The 22,943-nt window shown below is 51.4% G+C and overlaps 1 protein-coding gene across 6 annotated transcripts in view; it reads left to right on the top strand.

The window, feature by feature from the left end:
• TTC12 (tetratricopeptide repeat domain 12) overlaps positions 1-22,707 on the top strand; it is a 44,051-nt gene extending 21,344 nt beyond the window's left edge. For 5 of the 6 annotated variants that reach the window (XM_059416832.1, XM_059416813.1, XM_059416856.1 and 2 more), the window contains 14 exons: positions 2,980-3,040; positions 3,457-3,645; positions 4,741-4,810; positions 5,539-5,627; positions 7,816-7,984; positions 11,724-11,816; positions 12,822-12,882; positions 13,899-14,036; positions 14,532-14,630; positions 15,060-15,128; positions 17,641-17,742; positions 18,956-19,055; positions 19,908-20,133; positions 21,166-22,707. In XM_059416832.1, coding sequence (XP_059272815.1) covers positions 2,980-3,040; positions 3,457-3,645; positions 4,741-4,810; positions 5,539-5,627; positions 7,816-7,984; positions 11,724-11,816; positions 12,822-12,882; positions 13,899-14,036; positions 14,532-14,630; positions 15,060-15,128; positions 17,641-17,742; positions 18,956-19,055; positions 19,908-20,133; positions 21,166-21,238 — 1,539 coding nt within the window. In that variant the 3' untranslated portion in view covers positions 21,239-22,707. The remainder of the gene's footprint in view (positions 1-2,979; positions 3,041-3,456; positions 3,646-4,740; positions 4,811-5,538; positions 5,628-7,815; positions 7,985-11,723; positions 11,817-12,821; positions 12,883-13,898; positions 14,037-14,531; positions 14,631-15,059; positions 15,129-17,640; positions 17,743-18,955; positions 19,056-19,907; positions 20,134-21,165) is intronic. The other variant, XM_059416840.1, reaches the window with a different exon arrangement.
• Positions 22,708-22,943: the final 236 nt, after the last annotated feature.

Below are 22,943 nucleotides of genomic sequence, written 5' to 3'. Positions count from 1 at the left end.
AGCTCTTATATTTAGATCTCCGAACCACTTTGAGTTAATTTTTATGGTGTGAGAAAGGGCTGTAATTTCATTCTTTTGTATGTGGATATTCAGTGTGCCCAGCACCGTTTGTTAAAATGACTGTTCTGTCTCCCATTGAATAATTTTGGTACCTTTGTCAAAAATCAGTTGATCATAAATGCATGTGTTTATTCCTGGACTCTCAGTTTTATTCCATTGATTGATATGTCTGTTCTTATGTCTATCCCACATTGTCCTGAGTCCTATAGCTTTGTAGTAAATTTTGAAATGAGGAAGTAAAATGGAAGTACCAGAAATGAAGATGGAGACACTGTTGACAGAGACTTTTGGGAACAGGAAAAGAGAAGTGTCTACTTATACACACAGGGCTGCAAAGAGAGTCCCTAAGGGGTCCACTCACTGGCCATGTAAGACTTGCAAGAAAACCTAAGAGTGAGGGCCAGCTAAGTAGAGAGAAGGCAGAACGCGGGTTGTCAGGACAGCCATTAGGGTTGACAGTGAGAACTTTTCTGTACCTCTATGGCCAAACTAATTGAAGCCTGTGAGGAGCCTGGATGCACAAGCAAGCTCTGTATCAAATTAATTAATAATCCTTGCCGGTCTTCACTTCCATTTAATGAGACTCAATCAGGAGACAAACCAGAAACCCTTACTTTAGAAGAGCTCTTGACCTCACCTAACTTTGCTCTACCTTTTCAAGATTGTTTTAGTTATCCTAGGTCCCTTGAATTACCATACAAATTTTAGGATCAGCTTGTCAATTTCTGCAAAGAAGCCAGATGGAATTTCAATGGGGATTTCATTAAATCTGTAGGTCAATTTAGGGAGTATTGCCATCTTAATAATATTAAGCTTTCTAATCCATGAACATGGAATATCTTTCCACTGATAAGACACTATTTTTTTTAATTGCCTCCTATTATACATTCAAAGATTATTTTTTGGTGGATTTAAATCTAAAAGTAATACAGGCCTATTGTACTAAGGTCAAATAGTAGAACCCTCCCCTCTCCACCAAATTCTATCCACTTATTCATTCACTCAGGTAACTAATTCACTCAGCAAATAAGTATGCATACTTTCTACATTTCTGGCACTGCCCTAGACATCAGAGTACTGTAGCAAACCAGGCAAAATCCTTGACTTAATAGAAGTTACATTCTGGAGTAGCAGTGGCTGGGAGACAGGAACCACTTAAGTAGGTGTGTAGTATGTTGGTTCGTGAAAAGTGTTATTGAGAAAATGAAATCAGGAAGCAGCAAAGGTGAGGTCAGTTTTATATAGAGCTGTCAGGGAAGGCCTCCCTGCAGGAAGGGAGGGAGTGAGGTGAGCAAGTCACGTAGGAGTGGTCCAGTCAGAGGGTCAGCTAGAGCAGAGTGACAGGCGGTGAGGTCAGGCAGACGATGGCAGTACGGGAGGGGACTGATTCCCTGCAGCCTCACAGGCTTTGGAAGTACTTTGGCTTTTACTCTGAGTGAGCTGGGAGCCATTGGAGGGTTTTGAGTGAGGGAATGAAATGATGTGACTCATATTTTCAAGGTCACATTGATGTGACTCATATTTTCACTGCTGCATTGAGAATATATCTTGACATAGTAAGCAAAGAACAGAGAACTAGTTAGAAGGCTATTACAATAGACTTTCCAAGTGAGGTGTAATGATGGCTCGAACCAGGTTGGTGTTGAGGGAGGTGGTGGGAAATGTTGGGATTCCAGATATATACCAACAGAGAAGCCAACAGGAGTTGCTGGTGGACTAGATCTGGGGTTCCAAAGAAGTTGCATACAGGTTCACTGCCCTCATCCTTTTGGGCTACCCTAAAAACTACCAGACACCAGGTGGCTTAAACAGCAAACATTTTAATTCTCACAGTTCAGGAGGTTGGAAAGTCCAAGATGAAGACACCAGCAGGCTGGTGTGTGTTGAGAACCGCTTCCTGTTCATACACAGCCAGAAGGCTAAAGAGAGGTCCCTGGGGTCTCTTTGATAAGGACACAAGTCTCACTCAAGAGAACTGCACCCTGATGACCTAATCACCTCCCAGAAGCCCCACCTCCAAGAACGTCACATTGGGGTTAGGTTTCAACATAGAAGTTTGGGGGGGACACAGTCTATAGCAGTTACCATGTTTGCTCTGCATACCTCTGTCCCGTGACACCAGTCTGTTTTATGTCATGTTTTCTCTTCCATTCATTTCTTAATCCTGATCTTCTGGATGAGCCTGGAGCTTTCAAGACAGCTCAGAGCCCATTTTCTTCTGTGCTTGTTTTTCTCAGTGACTGGGTAGAATTCTTCATACCCCTGAGACAGTACTGCCCAAAACCTACTAACATGCCCTACGAGCTGCAGTCTTCCCTTTTTTTTCCCAGAAACTTTCCGGCAGTCTCCTCAGGGAGAGGCCCTCACTCTTAGGTTTTCTTGCAAGTCTTACATGGCCAGTGAGTGGACCCCTTAGGGACTCTCTTTGCAGCCCTGTGTGTATAAGTAGACACTTCTCTTTTCCTGTTCCCAAAAGTCTCTGTCAACAGTGTCTCCATCTTCATTTCTCTCCCTGCTCCTTGTGGGCATATCTGACAAGTAGCCTCCTGTCCTCTTTCGGTGCAAGCAAAATTTCTAAATTTTGCAATCACCTCAGGATTATTCCTCTACCAGCCAGGCACAATCCATGAAATTCGGGACTGAATATTTTTCCATCACAGCTGGACCTGACAACACTATTTTTTTTTTTTTTTTTTTTTTTTTTACCAAGTTCTGCAAGAACGCCTCTTGCCCCACAGAACCAGAGAAGCTTAGACAAAATGCCAACCGCATGCTGCGTTCCCATGCCTGCCTCCTACGCTGGGAGTAGGAGGAGGCCAGGAGGAAATAATGAAGCCCAGCCCTGTGGTGCCTGGTGTCTTTCTTATAATCACCTTCACCCCCTGACTACTCTTCAAGGTCTTGTCTCTTTTTTTCCAGGCTAGAGAGTGTTATCAGAAGATCTCAGAAATAAACCCCCAACTGCAGGCCCAGGTGAAAGGTGAGGCTGTTCCTACTGCTGTCCTACCTTTGAATTGCACTTTCGCTTTGTGCTCTGGCCCTGAGGTGCCTCCCATACCTTCTCTGCACTTGACCTCAGAGCCACATCAAGCCCTCCCTGTTTGCCCGCTGTCCGCTCCTCTTCCCTCTCTGTTCTCCCACTCAGACCTTTGCCTTCCTCCTTTCTACACCATCGTCCCTTAGAGCCTTCGAGGTAGGGCATAATGTTGTCCTTGAATCCCGAAGATGGTTTAAAATTCTGGGTATAGGCTGGACATCCTTCCTAAAATGTTCCCTGCTGAAGCCAGGTTTGAATGATCGTCAACACTTCACGCCTCTCAACCTCCTGTCCTTCACAAAGGCTACTCTGCGGTCTCTGTTTGTTTCTCTTCTTTTCTTTCCCTTCTCATCTCACAGATTACCTGAATCAAGTGAATCTCCGGGAGAAAGCAGACCTTCAAGAGAAGGAAGCCCACAGATTGCTGGATGCGGGAAAGAACACGGCCGTGACCGTCAGAAATCTCCTGGAGACACTGTGCAAGCCCGATCAGACCCCCTTGTTCTATGCAGGAGGGATTGAAATCCTGACTGAAATGATGAAGGACTGTAAGCCAGAGACGCGTGTGGCCTTGTGAATATAGTCAGCATAAAAGGGCAGGGTGAAGGTCAGCCCCGAGGAGGCGGAGAATCCCTATACCCCTTCCTTCCACAAATGCTGCAGGTCTGCTGTAGTGTCAGGACTGAGCAGGCCACGGGAGAAACACCCCCACCCTGGCGCCCTCCCCCCGCAGAGCATGCGTGCGCTCAGAGCATAGGCGGCCCACACCCCCAGATACACAACAACACAAGACACACGCCCACAAACCACACCCCGGGCACATACTCACCACACGTATTTACCTCACATACGCACATGCCTCACCTAAGCACCCCTCACCCATCCTCCTCACGCTGTCCATATACCTGCACACCTTCTGGGTTTCCCCATAGACCCCCCAACAACACCATCTCCCACCCTCACACATCTCCCCCCAACCACGGAGGAACGGAAGGCAGAATTTTCTAAGACAGACCATAAGGTTCACCCCAGTTACATGTAACGGCTTCTCAGGATGCGGAGGTCATTCCAGAGCAAATGCGCTAATATCTGCTGCTGGCGAGAGCCTTGCTGTCCTCTTTCAGCGGTGCTTGTAGACATCACGCCAGAGCTTCGGCCACTTCTGTACTCAGTGACAGGATGCCCTGGGCACAGAGATGGGATCTCGGACCTCCCTGTAGTGTGTGATGGGGGAGGCGCTCAAATACACCCTCCACTGATTTCTTAGAGAGTACAGGTTCCTCTCTAGAGCCTAGAAACAGCTTCAAAATACATATTTAAGAACAGATGGATATGCTCTTCCCAGAAGTTAAGCAGCTCCTAGAGACTCTCTAAAGATGACAGTGACGTGTTGTCAGATAACCGACAGGGGCACCCAGGCCCAGCCCCCCTTCTCAGAACAGGAGGTCCCCCTCCCTGAGGCTAGAAGTGGCCGATGACAGCTGTAGGTTTCAGAACGTACAGGTATTTATTTCTGCCCAGTCTGTGAATTTGGTGACCTTGACATTCCATAGTGGGTTTCTCATCATCAGCTGGCTCTGTTTTGGCCAGACATCAGCCAGACGGTTCCGAAATCCAATGCGGTTTTTATGAATTCATTCCAGGCACGGAACAAACTTTATTCAGGACACACAACGGATTCCGTCTCATCAGCGAGAATGCGGTCCTGAGAAGGTAGGGGTGTTTATAGAGGCCATCAGCAGTAACGCAAGGAAGGATGAACCGTTCTCAGCTCTCCGTGAAGTATCCCTGGTCACACGGGCGGAGCCTGGTTTGAGTTTGGCCACAGTTAACCTCGGCTGCACTCCCTTGGGCTTCCACCAGGCACTGCCAAGTCAGAGAAGTGACCATTTTTTCACTTCCCAAAAGGGCAAGATTGCCATTTGTTCTCTCCTCTCTTGGAATTTGCTGATCACATCAAGAAATGAGATCTGCTGAGTCCTGGCTCGTCCCATTTGTAATTTTATCTGAAGAAAGACCCATAGGAAAGGAGGTGGATCGCTAAATTCAGTTTTATTTTATTTTGTAGTTCAGTGGTTTGGGTGCAGCTCCTCAGGCTAGGAGAACACTAGTGTGGGTCGGGGCCACCAGCACACGTTTGGGTGTGTGTGGAGGCCTGTGAGCCTTCAGTAGGCTGCTGGCCTGCCACCGTTCATGTCACCACGCAGCCATTGCCCATGGCCCCGGCTCAGCAGCCTCCCTCCCTGCAGCCCCAGCTCCTCGGCCTGGACCCCTGTGCCAGAGCGCTCAGACCCGTGCTGCCCAGACCCCAGGTCCCGGTGACCAGCGGCTCCTCGTTAGAACATTGCCCACATTGGAGGAGTCAGGAAGCGGACGAAAGCCAGCCAAGAGGATCAGGGCGACTTTCCAGTTTTCCTGTTGCCATTCTTCGTCTGTTCTAGGTGCTTTTCCACAGCAGAAAAAGATGCAGCGGAAGAGATGGTGTGCGTGTGTGTCCTCAGGCTCTGGCAAGCAGTGTGCACAGGGAACGGTAAGCACGGGCCGTCGCCGCCTCCTCTTCCTGCACTGGGGATGCACGTGCGCAGGCAGGACCATCTCCCCCAACAGGCCGGGCCCAAGGGAGGTGATGTCCATCCGGCCCTTCCCCCAGGGAGAGCCTCGGGATCAGAAGCACAGCCTGCACTTCAGCCGTGTCTCTGTCCCTTACAGCTGCCTTGACGGTGGGCGTAGTCACCGTCCGCCGAAGGAGCGGTTTCCTCACCTGGCGCTTTGCAGATGCTTGATGTCTGCTCACACATGGGCAATACAGTGGACAAAGCTGTTCCTGTCCTGCCCATCGAAAAATACCATTCCTTTTTTGCTGACCGCAGTACCCATCTCAGCATTGGGAGACTTAACAGTGGTCCCTGCTGCCGTCTTACTTGTGCTGCTGATCAGTGTAATACTGGGACAGTAAATACTACACGATGTTTATCGACTTGTTCACATTTATTTGCCTGTCCACATATTAGCATCTTCTGGGGTTCATGAAGTTTTTGCACGAGGTTTCTGACTCCTTTTGTAAAGTAGTAAATATAAATAAAAATTATAAGTATATCCTTCATTTTTAAAAAGGCATGTTTTCATAGGGAGAGGCCTGACCTAGGACGGAAAACACTGAAAATGGGAGAGATGCTAGCTGGGTCTCCTTTCCTTAGGGCTGCTGTGGGAAGCCGGCCATAGAGCCGGGGGAGACAATTGGTAAACTAGAACAGGCTGAATATGAGATGATATGACTTTTCCCCATGATTTAGTAGAGTGAGGGAGTCCTCTTAAGTTCCGGAGGACTGGAGAATGAGGGCGACTCTTTCCTGAAGGGACCTGGGCTCAGACGAGAGCCACTATCAAGGCGCCCTGCCGCCCTGTGGCATTCTACACCTGGGGTGGCGATCCCACACCCCCACACACACATGACAGGGAGGCAGGCAGGGCTTGGTGGCTGAGTGTTTCTTCGGTGTGAACCAGACCTGGCCCTCCCTCCTGGCAGCTCTGATTTCCTCAGCCTGCGCCGACTTCAGTTTCTGTGAACCTGAGGGTCACGTTTTTCTCTAACACAAGAACAGAGTCAGACACAGACAGGGACACACACACTCTGTCGGATCCGCGAAAGCCAAGTGCATCAACTCAGTGGATGCAAAGAAGCTTTTCTAAAGGACACAGGGATGCTTACAAAGTTACAGACAGGGGACTGTGTCCGTGATACGCTGCTGAGTGGGAGAGAGAAGTCAAAACAGGGTAGGTGGCTTATATTTCTAACAGTAGTGTCACAGGAGGCGGGGGGGAGGGGGCTCCTTTAAGGAATGAGCTTACCCAGAAGGGCCACAAGAGGAGGAGACCTTCACGGTCAGCTTTATACTCCTGTGTTACTTGGCTTATTTACAATGAGCTCCTTTTCCATCCAAGTACTAACCAGGCCTGACCCTGCTTAGCTTCCGAGATCAGACGAGATCGGGCGCGTTCAGGGTGGTATGGCCGTAGACTACAATGAGCTCCTTTTCCAGCAGAAGAAAATAGATCAGCTACACAAACTCGCTCTCTTTCCTGGCTGAGTCTCCTACTCCAGCCCATCCCTCTCCGTCCTCTCAAATGTACTCAGGTCCCTGCTTAGACAAGGAACGAGAGGGGAGCGGACAGAGCCAGTGCCACCACCTTGGAAGTAGCTGACATCTAGGAAGGGGAGGGTATGCTCTCTCCATGTGTGGTCTCACGTGATTTCTAGTTTTCTAGAAGGAACTCAAGGCTTTCTCTGGCCCGTGTATGAAAACTGACAGCCTAAAGGCATCTACAGTTAAGCCAATTTTGGTCCCTTTCCTCATGTTCCAAATCCCACACACCAAGGAGCCTTTGCCAAGAGTAATGCTACATGGCCCCCGCCTGTGAGCCAGCCCCTGTTCGAAGCACCGGCTTATCGTCGCTCCCTGAGCCCTGCTAACACACCAGCCGTCTTCCTCGTTTCACTCAGGAGGAAGCTGAGGGCCACAGGGGTTCGCGACTCAGCCACGATCGTGCACATGTCGCCAGGGCCCAGCAGCCTGGTTCTAGAGCTCGTGCTCTGACGTTTATTACCCCGCCGCTCAAACAAGGGCAGAGGAGGGCTGGGTGTCCTAGTGGGAAATGGTGGGAGAGATGAGTGGTTTACCCGCTGTCATTGCATGAGGTGCTCGTCCCTTATCTTGCAGAGGAAAACCAGCGCCTACTGCTGGAGAGCCCAGACCTGGGCCGGCTGCTGCCTTCCTTGCTGGCCGCCAGGGCTCTGACCGTCCGCCAGCAGAGCCTGGCCCTGCTCCTGCAGCTCACGCAGACGGACCACGGACGAGGCCTGATCATCAGCCACCTTGACCTGACCCGGTAGGACTCTGCCAGTAGGAGCTGCCCTGGGGCTTCTCAGATGGTCACCTGCCAAGTTAACACTTGCCCGTACCCCTTCTAGTGTTGGAGGACCCTAGAGGTGCCATCAGACTTCATTAAGGGTCAAAATCAGAAAGAGCCTGTGGAAGGAGGCCTCCCTCGGGAAGACCTCTGGGACGAGCTCCCATGTGAACTTGGTGCCTGTGGGCAGTTTCCCTTCTCTGACCGGCTTCCCTGTCACAGATGTCACAGACAGTGTAAATGGCAGCCCTTCCAAGCCCAGCCTGAGAATCTGTCTCAACTGGGTCATTCGCTTCTGCCCCGTCGGCCTCCGTCTGTTTCTGCCCTCCTGCTGCCCTCATGCTGCTTCTTTCATTCCTGTTTGAGGTGACACTCTCTGAGTTGGCATGTTCTTAAAGCCTTTCTAGAGCAAGGTAGAGTATCAATAAATAAAACACACCTGGAACATTCTCGTACGTCAGGATTTCCGAGGTGTACAACCGGGGAAATGGGATGTGCCTCTTCCCTGAGGGCGCTTCATAAAAAATTTACCGAACGCCAGCAATTCCTTCCAGTGCTCTTAGTCGCAATATTATTAGTTTCTGTGTGTGAAATTATCATGTTTTTATATCAAAAGAATTACATGTTGGCAATTTCGTGGGGCTCAACCCGGCAGAAGCAGTAGCAAGGATCACTGCTGGCTTTACACGTGTTTCATACACAGTCTAAAAACAAGTTAGCTTCCGATTCTCTTCACTCTTCTACCTCCTCTGAGCCTGAGAAGGAGACAAGATAAGTGTTATGAGCCCATTTCACAGATGGGAAGGGAGCATCTGCAGCACATCACCAGGCAGTCTCACCCTGCTCTCTCCCAGGCCCTGAAGGCCAGCTCCTGCTTCTGTTCCCACCAAGAGAAGCAGCCCAATTAGAAATCCTGGCAGATCTTTTCTGTGCCAAGCGGAGACCTCTGGCACCTGTCCCATGGAGCAGGGAGGTCTGTCGTGCTCAGGACAGGGTGCTTGCTGAGCCTTGACTGCGGCCCTCCCCCTCTCAGCACTGCCGTGGCCCCTGTGACTTGTGAGCAGAGAGGCTTGGCCGCCCCCCAAAGCTCAGGCCACAGGAGCAGATAGATTGTTAGAGTTAAAGCCTCAAAAGCACATTTCATGTTTTAAATGACTGCAGTCCTTTCCTCAATGCCTTCCTCATGGTTTTTCATTTGGTTTTGGCCTCTCTGAGTAAGTATAGCTGCGGTAGCCCTAAGCTTCCTCCCTGCTTCCCCCCACAGTTGTCTTTGATTGCTTGAGTTTTCATTTGAATTTTTCCAGTGTTTTGGAGATTGGCATTTCTGAGCACCTCCCGCAGTCCCTCCTTGTCTCCAGACTGTCAGAGACACCTCTGCTGATTACCTTCGTGCCCACTCTTCTCGTTAATGTCCATCTCAGATTAAACCAGAAAGAGGTGGATTGTGTTCTCTGAAATGGAGGGAGATGGTTTGGTGCAGGACGAGGCTGCACACAGGTCCCGTGACCTCCCAGAGAAGCACGCATACCCCTTCCCTCTTAAAATGCTTTTTCCTATGTGAGAAGTGGAGAGGACAAATGAGTACTGACAGGAATCCAGAGAAGGCCAGTGCCACTTTGTGGAAAGCCCTGGATTTTTCGATGCAAGCAGTCATGAGCTCAGATCCTCTGCTTGCCGCCTTCTATGTAGGTGGCCTAGGAAGGCTGCTTAACCTTGACCAGCTCTGGTGTCTCATTTGTATTGTAGACTCGTGAGGAAGCTTAAGAGAAGAGATAATGTGCGTGCCAGTCCCATGTTTTCTGCTGCGTTTTACAGAATACTTAATCGGGAGAAGATGGTCTTGTTTGTCTCACAGAACAGAAAAGACTACAGATGGCCACAGCCAGTTCCGTGGCTTAATGATATCAGGGTCAAGGTCTCCGACCTCCTCTTGATCTCTCCCTCATGGTCTCAAGAGGCTGCTGCAGCTCCAAGTATCATATCCCTTATTAAGACAGGTTACCAGCAGCTGGATCTGTCCCTTTTATCAAGAGAAGCTACTGCTTATTTCCGTTCACTCAGGACTGTGTCACATGCCGCCCCTGGTGGGGACAGTGATTCCAGCTTCTGTATTCGAGTCAGGCAGGATAGAGGGGGAATAGTGGGGTGTCTGTGGGATTAGCCAGCAAACAGCGCCTGACATAGTAAAGAAACAGGATATATGTTTCTTCACATGGAGAGGAAGCCTCGTTGTTCATGTCTCCTAAGACAAACACCAAGATGATCTAAGATGGCCAGCTCCTCTTCTGTACATTTCAGGTTCATTAGCATTCATCCTCAAGACTGAAGAAAACAGATTTAATTGGTGAAGGAAGAATCTGAACTAACAGCAAAATACATGATTTCTGAGAACAGGAACACTAGAGCACCCCGGAAGGAAGTGGGGATTTGCAGCAGCTTGGAGTCACCCAGGACCACAGAAACAGTCCAGTCCTGCCTCACCCAGTGCCCATGTCCCCTGTAGGGTACCCCACTATGGCCTGGGCGTGATGCCCTCCAAGAAAGATTCCAGCATTACCATTATGCTTTTCTCCATTTGATTAGGATGGGCGCGATAACAGCTAATGACGGGTTCTTCCCCAGCCAGTGAAAGGATGCAGAGCTCCCCTCCCAGACCAACTCCTCCTGTTCCAAGAAAAGTTCTGAGTGATACAAAGTTATCTCCTTACACCAGACACAAACTGCCTGGCCCATTCCCTGCTCCCTACGCGGAGGCCTTGGTTTGGTCTATTGAAGGCCCAAGGAATACACCAGAGCGTCCACTCTGGTGCTTGTGACACTGAAGACTCTGATCTTGTCCAGATTAAGCATCCTGGTTTCCTTGACCATCCTTCGGATGATTTGACTTCTAGACCCCTTCTAGACCTCATGCCCGCTTCTTATGCATCCACTGCTAACACACCACCCAACACACGCAGACCCCAAGACTGCGCCCCTGTACTAAGCACAGCACTCAGCACACTGCAGGTGCTTAGGATGGGTGGGCTGGACAGACAGATGACTCCCGGTGGTGCCAGTCAGTCTGCTAGGACAGCCGAGGATTGCGTTAGCTTTTCTGGGCAACAGCATCAGACTGTTGGCTCATACTAAGTTTGCAATTGGCTGAAAGCCCTTAAGTCTTTTTGGTATGAACCAGGCATACCCCCGGTCTCCCAATTTTATCACTTAGATAGAATTTCCAGCTTTAAGTGGAGGACTTTGAATTTAACCCTATTCCATTTCATCTGATGTATTCAGCAGCCTGTCAAAATCTTGTTGAATCCTAATTGCACCCCCCCACCTCATTAGGGGGCCCTCCCTCCCACTTTAGTCATCAGCAGATTAGTAAGCATGCCACTTAGATGTCACTTATGTGACTGAACTTGGCTGAGCCAGAGTCACATGGCAGAGGCACTAGAGATTCCTCCCCAGTTGACATCTGATAGTCAATGAACTTTGGTTAAAACTGTTCAGCCCTCTGGGAATTAACATTGAGTTGCAGAGCCATTCCTGTTGGAGAGTGTCTCTGTCTATGGGGTGGCCAGGGATCTGGGCTTCCTAGGTGGAAAGAGCGAGGCCACCCTTTCGGCTTCTTTGACCCAAACACAGACTTCTTCCTGGTCTCTTTGCAAGGTCTCCTTGTTGGGGAGGCTCTCAGCTGGAGGACAGCCCGCTCTGAGGTTGTATGGATTTTTTGCAGATTTTTGGAAGCCCTGGTGTCATTTCTTGATTTCTCGGATAAGGAGGCCAACTCAGCTATGGGACTGCTCACAGACTTGGCTCTGGAAGAAAGGTAATTTTTATTTCCAGGAATTGACATTTCTCATGCAACCTTTGTTAAACTGATCTTTAAAAATGTGCGGTGTGTAGGGAAGCTTGGCCAGCATCACAAGATTCACTGAGTAGGAGGGCTGGCGCCTTCCAAGCAGGCGGCTGGAGTTAGCCACTCTTGTCCCTCCACGTGCAGGGAGCCCCAGTGTTCGATGGGTTTGGAAGAAGCAGCAGACTTAAAACAGTACCTCTCACAGTAAACAAGCCTACAGTGTAGTGGAGAAGCTTCTTTCCCTTCATCAGTACCTAATGGGAACTGCCCAGAAAATCTCTGTTGAATGAATGGGAGAGAAGGCACAGTAGAAGGGAGCCTTCTCTTGGGGGACCAGTGTCATTATGGGTCACCCTCCCCCAGCTCCACCTGCCTGCTGGGGAAGACAGCAAATGTCTCTCTCAGATTTTCATAATCCTTGAGGGTTTTTTTTAAGTGCATCTCTTGTCTGTTTTTTAAATTTCCTCACAAATTTTAGGGTGTCTTGCTTAGAAATGGTCATATAACGAAATAGAGCTATTTGTGCTCATAGGCCATTGGCATGGGCTGGGAACAGGTAAGAGCCAGTCTCATACATGCAGATCTGTGTACATCTGGGCCTTTCCCACGACTGTGTTCCAGAAACATGCTTGGACTGTGTTTCCTTTTTGCAGGGCACACAGCCTCAGAGCATGGGGAGAGCAGGGGTGGTGTTAAGTCAGCTTGACAGACATCTGGGGCTTCTGGCAACTTCTGCATGGAGATAGCTGCCATCTGAGGTCTGCTGTTTAACATCAAAGGCAATTCTCCAGACTTAGAAAAAATAAAGCCACATCCATACCCGGTGACATTTGGGGGGAAGGGTCAGAATAAATCATCCATGCACACTCCAAATCCCGTGGGCCCAGAGTTTGTGACAGTCTGCTCCATTAGCCAAGGTGCTGCGTTTACATTATAGTTTGTGCAGAAATAAATCAAGGGATGTTTTCTCAACAGATTCCAAGTCTGGTTCCAGGCCAACCTCCCAGGTGCGCTCCTGGTGCTCACAGGTGTTCTGGTGAGCAAGCCCCTCACTTTTATCACCCGCAACAGGCATTCTCAGGCGCGTGAGCAGAGCCATTTAAACACAGTTTACACTCCAGGGTTCCCGTCGTGGCTCAGGTTGATGAATCATTTACTCACAGCTGGAGTCTGCACGGTCCTCAGTTATTAAAACAGCTGCAGTCGGGGGCGCCTGGGTGGCTCAGTGGGTTAAGCCGCTGCCTTCGGCTCAGGTCATGATCTCAGGGTCCTGGGATCGGAGGCCCGCATCGGGCTCTCTGCTCAGCGGGGAGCCTGCTTCCCTCTCTCTCTCTCTGTCTGCCTCTCTGCCTACTTGTGATCTCTCTCTGTCAAATAAATAAATAAAATCTTTAAAAAATAAATAAATAAATAAATAAATAAATAAAACAGCTGCAGTCGGGACAGGTGGAGGTGACATAGGGATGGGGCCAGGACAGGGGAGACAAAGGTGGATGTGGACTGTGTGTCTTACATGAAGGCAGAGAGGGGGTCAGTCCCTGTCCGTCCCCTTCTGACCCTAATACCCGTCATAAGGACCGCAGGGCAGCCCTGTTCGTTCAGTAGCAATCATCCCCACCAGGAGGGTTAATGGAAATTTGAGCCGAGGAAGCAGGACGTAGCAGAATGGGGTTCTCCTAGGAGAGCTTGCCGTGACAGGGACTTGTCCTGAGGAAGCCACTGGAGTCCCAGGGGACCTGAGAGCATATCCACACCCGCGTATTACACACATATGGAAATGGGAGCTTTGAGAAGGGACAAGACTTGCCCAAATTCTCCAAGCTGATTGGTGGCATCCCCAGGATGAAGCCCTAGGCCCCCCTACCCCAGGCTGAGGCGCTGGGTCTCTCCCTCTGTGTGCCTCTGTCCTGGTGCCGGCATGAGCCCGTTGATACCCCTGGATGACATTACGCTTTCTGGTTCCCAAGCATTTTCGTGAGGGACACCCCTCCAGATGGCTCTGGCGTTGTTTGCCTGCTCCACGCAGACTTTCTTTCTCTCAACTCCTTTCAGAAGAGAGACCCCATGATAACCAACCCCTCAGCTCTCCGCTGTTGCATTGCCCTCATGGGGAACCTCAGTGCTGAGGCTGCCATCCGAAGACAGATGTCTGCCTCTGAAGAATTCCGGGAGGCCTGTTTGGGCCTTATGGTAGGATAACTTTTCTAGTCAGAATCAGTCTTTTCCCTGCTTTGGGAACATTGGCTTCTTATTGATTATCTGGCTTTTCCAAAACTTCTGTTTGAGGGTACTGGAGCCAGTGGCTTATCCCTTCTATAACCATAGATGTTGTGGGTGGCCGGCCTCACAGAGCCCTCCAGGTCAAGCCTCAGACCCCTGGAGAGGGTTGAAGGATTTTCTAATAGAGTTGGCACAACTACTCATGTCAGCCCCTCGCTCTCCAGTTTAAACCCAGGACCAGGCCAAACCAGGGTCACATGGCACAGGCACTGGGGACTCTTTGCAAGTCTCCTGCACTAACACTTATCTATAGAACTGGTCTCTGATCTTGAAACACCCTCTAGGTTCATGACATTGACAACTTAGGGCGTGTAAGTAATGCTGGAGCCATTGCCAAGGGGATGAGATGGCCATGAAAAGCCATAGGGCAGAAAGGTCATTGGTTACTTTGCTTTGTTTCCAAAGGTCCAGTGTGAGGAGGATGTGGACCTGTTCAGAGAGATCTTGTACACGCTCCTGGGACTTGTGATGAACTTGTGTCTTCAGTCTCCCATCCTCTACGAGGTGCGGCACTCTTTCCTCCCTGCCAGGAGCCCTGGGACACCCCAAGCCCGTGCCATTGCTAGAGCTGATCTCATTTTCACAAAGAGAATAGCATGGGGACTCACACCCTGGCAGTGGGAGTGGGGGATGCTGGGCAGATGCTCTGTCACTTTGTCCCTCCGAGAGATATGTGAGTCACTCGGGTGTAGCCCAGTGGGTGTGTTGAGCATGTGCTCGGTTCTGCATTTACCAAGTCAAACAAAATGGGGTCTCTGATCTCAAGACACTGCCCTGTCATGAGGGAGACAGCTTGGAAAGAAGTAAGATGATAGAAGAAAGGATGTGAGGGGAATATGGCGAGGGGCCCATTCTGTTTTCTCACAAGAAGCTGCAGAGGGGATTCAGATTAACAGGCTGTTCAGTTGTCCTCCTGTCTCCCTGTCGTGGCAGGTTTGGGCCTCAGAGGTGAGCAAGAGGTGCATCTTTCTACTGAACAGCCAGGATGGAGGGATCCTGACAGTAAGTGTCTCCCAGGGAAATCCAGAAAGAGCTTCCTCTGTGGTTCCTGGGAATCCAGTGATACCCCCCACCCCATTGCCCATCTGTGGACCCTCTAGAGTCTAAGCACGCAAGCTAAGAATCCCTTTCCCATGTAGTCTGCAACTTAACAACTTACACAGCGTAATTTATCCGATTTGTCCTACTCCAAGATATCCTGGTGCAAATTGAAGAGGCCCCAAGATTTGGTTTAGATTCTCTTTTTCCCTAGTCAAGAAAGCCAGGCCTGTATTTTGTAGCCCATGACCCTGGAGGTTATTTATGCATAATGGTTTTAGCCCCCTTAGGGATATGTGCCAGGATAGCCTTCATTTCTGTTTCTGACATTTGGATAAGGAAGTCAAGGAAGCGCTGTGGTTAACACAGAGCATTGGGAGAACATCAGTGTGATTCAGCAAACTATTTACTGCCATTCCAGGATGGGTTCTTTACTTGCCTAAGTAATCACCCCAGCTTTCCCACCTATTAGTTCAGGGCCCCGGTGCTTAGAGAAACAACCAGGGCACATCCAGCGGATCTGGGAAACCAGCCCTACAAGGGCACAGACTGGGGACTGGGTCCAGGATCATTAGAAAGGTTCGGAGCAGATCCAACAAGTCCTGCTTGGGGCTAGTATGCCTACAACTTCCCGGAATCAATTCAGACATGATAGGATGGAGGGTTTTTTTTTTGTTTTTTGTTTTTTTAAAGACTTATTTATTTATTTATTTATTTGGCAGCAGGCAGAGGGGCAGGCGGGGTTGGGGGACGGGGGGAAGGGAGCAGGCTCCCTACTGAGCAGAGAGCCTGATGCAGGTCTGGATCCCAGGACCCTTGGGATCATGACCTGAGCTGGCGGCAGAGGCTTTAACCCACTGAGCCACCCAGGTGCCCCAGGATGGAGGTTTTTAATGTGAACTCTGGGAACGTGTGGTGGGTCTCCAGGTTCCCCAGAAATCCCTAATATTGTACAGACAATTTTGAGAGTATATGCATTTTCAAGGGAAGGCATCATGGCTTTCATCAGATTCTCAAAAAAAGATCCATAACCCCAAAAGTGGTGAGTGCCACTATTCTCAAGTGCTTGGGTTTTTCTGAATGATGTAGACCAGATCGAGGCCTACGGTGGTTGTGAGCTAACCCTTCAAGGACTCTCTCCTGGCCAGATTTTCCCAGGACTCTGCCTGAGCCTCAGTCTGGTGCTGACCTGCTTGTGGAGCACAGCAGCAGAATGTCACCGGGGGGGTCTGGTCCTTCGGTAGAGGGCTCTCCCCACTGTCTTGGGCCTAAAGAGAGATCTGGAGTGTCAACTACAGCAATATTCTAGCATCTGCAGGGAGCAGCTGAGGGAAACAAAACTCATAATAGGACAATACACACATTTATCCCTTCTCCCTCGGGAGAACCTCATTAAAATCAGACTGAAAGCATTAGGGAACATCAACAATGAAGTTAGAAACACGTTGACAAAACAAGCAGGCAGGAGGTCGCCAGTTGGTTCTTTGATCATTTTAACCTGCTTCTGGAAGATGGAGAATAGCTGCGAAAGGCATCATTCACGAGGCAGAGCCAAGGAGACCGTGCCAGCTACAGATGCAGGGACACGGGTCTAGCCTGGAAAACATGGAGACTCTAGAACACCAGGTACAACACAGGGCATGGATAAGAGATGGGGGACCACGTGGGGCAGCCAGGCAGCTATGCCTCAGGTGGAAGATTTGAGCTTGCTCTCTTCCGTGGAATTGAAAGACTAGAGGAAAATGTTTTGCTTTCTAGGATTTGGAAGTGCCTCTTTTCCACCTGTAAGTCAACAACAGTCAACATTTTTCACAAATGTGCCCAGAAATGGGCAGCTAGGATCACTGGACATTTTAGGAAAGCTGCACACAGAAACAGAAAAACCAAGATTAATAGGAAAACCAACTCAAAAGAAGTAGAGATGATATAGGAAACAAAAAATAACTATTGTTTATGTCCTCAGAAAGATTCGAGACAGTGTTCTATCTAAAAGACAGTAACAGCTAGCTATTTAAAAAGGGGGGGAAAGGAAGGAAGAAAGGAAATAAGTTGGAACTGGAAGATCCTAAGTAGAATCTCCCCAAAAGTAGAACAAACAGACAAAGATTCAGACAAGATGAAGAAAAAGCTCCAAGACCCCGAGGGTCCATCCGAGAAGTCTACCTGGCAGGGGTTGTGGAGTGCTGTGGGGACTTTCTTTGCCAGAGCTGAACTGGTTGGTTCTGTGTCGAGCTGAAGTGGGCCGGGCCTCTGTGTGCCAGGGGACCGTGTTTCCAGCCTTTGGAGTCACTTACCTCACAGCTATCGAGTGAATGCTGCTTACCACATGGGCCTCCATATTTGTAAAACCAAGGTGCAGGTTTTGCTCCCCATACTAATGATTGTTTTTCCCTCCCCAAGTGACTTGCTGACTTTTCAAGGTCATCAGCACTTCTGCACAGAACGGTTAATTATCTTTCCTTTCCACCCCACTCAGAGAGCTGCCGGCGTCCTAAGCCGCACCCTTTCTTCCTCCCGGAAGATCGTGGAGGAGGCCCTGAGAGCTGGAGTGGTGAAGAAGATGATTAAATTCTTGAAGGTAGATTGAGCTCCTCGGGGACACACACTTGAATTCCCAGGAGCATCATAGATCACCCGGGGGACACAACTACAGAGGGCTGTGTTCAGTTAGGGGCCCACATTGTTCCTTGCCCGAATGTTACACTTCTGGACTAAGGATTCCTTCCACCTGTCACCCACGTAGTACTCTCCACATCCACATAAGATTGTTGGACAAATAAGTAAGTTGTTCATGGAGAAGCAGCTGTAAAAACTACTTAGCAGGCAAGCCTCACTTAAAGGTGCATGGCCTCTTTCCCTGAAGAAGACCGTCACGGTGGCTTTCCACAATGTCCCACGGGCCCCTTACTTTGCTCCCCTCTGCTCACCGTGCTTCCACATCTGCCTGGAGAGAGACTGCGCTCCCTTTGTGGGATACAGAGGTGCAGCCTTACAATGGGACAAAGGATGCTCCCATGGTGCGAGCAGATCGGTGGCACAGTTGAGCAGACTCGCCGAGAGGACACGTGTGGAACGAGGCTGCGTCCGTGGCCCCTGCCCGGTGAGCTTCACCCACCGGTGTCAGTGTGGCGGCCCCATGGCAGACCTTCCCATCAGGGCCCGGGCTGAGCAGGGCCAGAAAGTGAGCTCTGACAGAGGGACACTGCTGGGGCGCGGCAGGACTGAGGGGCCGGGGTGGTGGGTCAGAATTCAGGCTACATGTGGAGGATGGCCGTCACTCGCTCCCGATCGCAGGCATGCACATGTGCATCTTAAAGACAGTGCCCTGGGTGATTTTGAGGGTCATGATTTGACAGTTGTCACCTCTTAAAATGACCGACATTTGTCATGCTCTCCATGCAGGCCTGTCAGCTTGACAGCCTTAGTAAATCACTCCCCAGGAAGTGGGGGCCTCTTCCTCTCTTCCTGGTAGATCTGCCAGCCGACCGCATCCCTCCTCCTCAGCCACTCACCTGTACAGCCTTCTACGGGCAATCACCGAGGTGTGCATGTCAGGCCCGCAGTCCTGTCGGAGTTCGTATTGGGCTGCGGGCTGTCCTACTGGGGACCTGAGTGACACCAGCCCGACAGGGACCTGGCCTGCTCCTCGGAAAGCGCAGGCCATTCTCCAGGGAACGGTGTTTCAGAAGTTCCAGAAGCCACACGAACACAGGCACAATTGCTCACTGCTTTCTAGCCCAGAACAATCGCAGGATTGACCTTCTTTTCTCTGATTTCTTTCTGAAACCCAGACAGGGGGCCAGACGGCATCACGCTACGCCATCAAGACACTAGCTGTCTGCACAAACAGCTCTCACGAGGCGCGAGAAGAAGTGATGAGACTGGATAAAAGTAAGTGATGGTTTCCTTCAGCGGCACCGGCATCCCGGACACTCAGCCGTCCTGGAAGCCACAAAGGGAGCTGGGACGAGCAGAAAGAGACTCCCATAGCGCTAGACTTCTGCAGTGTGTACCAAGTAAAGTGGCTGTTTCTCCTTCTGGAAACATTTCACAGCCTTTGGCTGCACACGTGTCGCATGCTCTGCTGTGACCCAGCTCAGAGAGAACGGGGTCGATGCGGGGAGCCACTCCCCCACAAGTAAACGGAAATGGTTTCTGAAGTCTTCTGCTGAAGCTGGTCTAACACAGGTTCTCACCCTTCAACGGGTGTGTGGGGGACACCTTCGGCCCTCAGTGAACAGGGGAGATGGCGGAGTTGGAGCCGGCATCGCGTAGTAAGGGAAAGCGGCCACAGGCACCTGCAGCAGGGGGCCCCGGCAAGCCAGCCTGCTGATGTCCGCCCTCACACCTGCTCTGGGATGCGCGGGGAGTGGACGGAGCGGGCCCTTCTGGGTCCTGCCCCTTGCCCTGCAGCCTCAGGGAACCGGCTGTCAGCTGGAGTGTAGGGGTTATGAACGGGGACTTCAGGGGAGACAGACCTGCTGCCGCATAGCATTCATTGATGCCACAGCCGTGTCACCCCAGGCACTGCTCCAGACATCTGAGGGACGCCGGAGACACGGCAAGACCTGAGGAGGTTCACGGTGCTCAGCAAATCCTTGCTCAGCAATGACCTGTCAGAGATTTTGGGGACGCTCAGTGTCCACGGGCGCTCCCTGCGCCCCTCGCGTCTGTTGCTGGCCTCCTGTTTGGGAGCCACAGGGACCGATGCTTGTTCTCTCCGCCCCCCCCCCCCCCCCGCAGAGTTCGGCATTCTCATGACGCTGCTCCGCTCCGAGGACGAGGTCGTGGTGGGCAATGCCGCCCTCTGCCTGGGGAACTGCATGGAGGTGCCTGGCGCGGCGCCCTCCCTGTTGAAGACGGACGTCGTGCAGGTGTTGCTGCGACACGCGGGGGGCGATGCGCAGAAAACGGCCGTGCAGCTGAACGCGGGGATCGCTCTGGGCAAGCTGTGCACGGCCGAGCCCAGGTATGCAGCGGCTCCTGGTCAGGTGGCCTGTGTGGGTCACGTCGCAGAAGGCACAGGGCCAACCAAGACACTGGATGGTGGCTGGGCCTCTGTGCCACCCAGGACTCCAGAGGGAGTCGTGGGAGCCCTGGTGCTTCCTGAGCACGCAGGTGTGGGCCCAGTAGCTGCTTCCCTGAGGGGACAGGGGGGCTCCCAGCTCCAGCCGGAGTGGGAAAATGCTTCTCTGACGGGGCTCTGTTCCACGTGCTCATGGCCACTGTCTTCCCTCCAGCCCACTCCCTCCTGCTCTGCCAGCTTCTTGCCCCTCTTCCCACACACCCTCCTGCTTCACATTTTTGCCTGGGGCCTGAGCATATGGGAGAATGTCCAGGGAGGGTAATGTTCTCGTGCTGGAGAAAACTGAAGCGAGAGGGGGAATGGCATGTTGCAGACCACCTGGCAAGCCGGGGCAAGGGATCTGGGCTTTAGCTGTGTCCATGGCTTCTCTTTTAGCATCTGTTCTGCCCTGGCTGGGTTCTGAGGTGCTAAAACACCTCAGCATTCATGCTCCCAGAAGGGGCCCCCCACGTCTGAGGGATGGAGCCCCAGCATAGAAGGGGGTGCCTTCCACAGACCGGGAGCTGTGCTGGCCTGCCTGACTCCTTCCCTTACAGACAAAGCCCTCTGATTCCTCCTCTGGAGAATGAGAGGGTTGGCTTGGGTGATATGTGAGGCCCTTTCACTGTTCATCTCATTGTCCTAATGCAAGGCCAGGAGAAAATCTTTCTTCTCCAGAACGCAGGGTGCATTAGCTAGAATGAGCTCAGAGGGGCAGCCTACTGGGGAGTCCCTGAGAGCAAGGTCCCATCGGATCAGCCTGTCCATCTGCCACTTGCAGACAGCATGTGGTGTTCTGTGGACCTGCCTTGATGGCGAGGGCTCCCAGGGCAGCAGCTCCTCCCCTCCGGCCTTGCCAGCCAGCTTCTCCCTGAGCAGGGGTGGCTCCAGGCACCACGCATTGATGTGCCCAACTTTGTGTTTCGATTCTGGCAGATTTGCCGCTCAGCTGCGGGAGCTGCACGGGCTGGAGATTCTCAGCTCCACGATGAAGTACGTCGCTCATTAAGACATGTGGCGTCTGTGCACGTTTTTCACAAACGCAGAGCCGGGTGCTGTGGGTGGTCCCGGTGCTAATAAAGACTTTCCGAATGTCCGCTCCAGAGATGAATACTGTTCCCAGGTGCTTGCCTTCTGGCTTTCCCCAGTCATGGGAGAGCGGGCGTCAGGCTGTCCACAGTGTTGGAAAACCGCTCCGTGTCCCCCATGCTTGCTTCTACGGTCCCTTCCTGCCCTGCGGGGACTGGACTCCAGCAGACGGAAAGCCACATTTCCCAGATTCCCGTGTAAGTAGTGTTTCTAGAAAGGAGCTGGATTCTGCCTGCTGAACGCCCTTCTTGCCCCTGTGGCTGTTCTCTGCTGGCACCGTGCTAGAAACATCCAGCGTTTTGACAGCAGGATCTCAGGGTCCGAGTTCCAACCCAGGGACTGTGGGGGCAGCTGCTGGGGCCCGGCCTGCTGCTGTGCCATGTGCTCTTGAATTCGGTGGGTCGAGTGATAAGCGGCGACTCGCCTGGCAGGGAGTTCTTGACGATCCAGAGACTCATCCCCAGAAGCCCCACCTGGTGCCTTTGTCCAGCTCACCGAAGGATTTCCAACACCTGTCCCACAGGTTACGTGGTTTTCTGCCTGAAGTACCAAAGCAGGGGGCCCCTGTCTCCACCCTGACCTCACGTAAGCTTCGAGGTATTTATTCCCCAGATCCGCCCTGTGCCCTCCCCCACCCCCCAAACACACTGCTCCCTTGCTGCTGCTGCCTCTGGACACCAAGTCCCTAAGTGATAAGTCTAACAAGTGACACCCTTCTTCCATGACTCGGCACAGTCACGTGACTGTGAGTCACAGAGTGTCAGACCAGAGTTCCAAAGACTTACGGCCCTGGCCCACTTCCTCGCAGTGGTTTGACTCCGGGCAAGTTGCTTAACCTCTCTGAGCTTTGACTGCTGCTTCTGGAAAAGCTGGAGGAACACCTGTCCGACCAGTCACTTACATTGCTGTGATACCTCCACGAACTTCAGTGGCACTTGGGAAACTATAAAGTGCTACACAGAGATGACCAGGCCCCATCTTGAGATCGAAGGGGTTGACTGTGACATCAGTCAGGTCAAATCTGAGGGGTCCAGGCAAGAGTAAAGCCCATGTCCCTTTAGGAATCAGAGCTGGACATTTTGTGGACCATGTAGGAAAGGAAACGCTCCCCCGCCCCAGAGTTTCTATTCAGGACCCCCAAAGAAACGGTTCTTCATAAGTGTGGTAGCGCTTAGAGTGAACTAAGAACTCGGTTCCTAAAACTGATGTTAAAAATTGACACTTTGAGGGTGCCTGGGTGGCTCAGTGGGTTAAAGCCTCTGCCTTCAGCTCAGGTCATGATCCCAGGGTCCTGGGATTGAGCCCCGCATCAGGCACTCTGCTCAGTGGGGAGCCTGCTTCCCTTCCTCTCTCTCTCTGGCTGCCTCTCTGCCTACCTGTGATCTTGGTCTGTCAAATAAATAAATAAATAAATCTTTAAAAAAAAAAAATTGGCACTTTGAGGGGCCGAAAGGAAACCAGCAGCCCTGTGCCCCTGGTGCTGGGCCGGGGCGAGCTCCCTGGACTTTGAGATGCTTCCTTACAGGGTCCCTGGGGGACAGCAGGTGACAGGCTGCAGAGAGCTCAGGACTGGCCCACTCAGGACCAGCAGGCCAATACACTACTTCGAGAGGCTACCGAATGGC

The sequence above is a fragment of the Mustela nigripes genome, chromosome 1, assembly GCF_022355385.1.
Source record: "Mustela nigripes isolate SB6536 chromosome 1, MUSNIG.SB6536, whole genome shotgun sequence".
Taxonomy (NCBI): Eukaryota; Metazoa; Chordata; class Mammalia; order Carnivora; family Mustelidae; genus Mustela; species Mustela nigripes.
The sequence above is the reverse complement of the archived record's forward strand: the minus strand, read 5'-3'. Positions and strand labels throughout refer to the sequence as shown.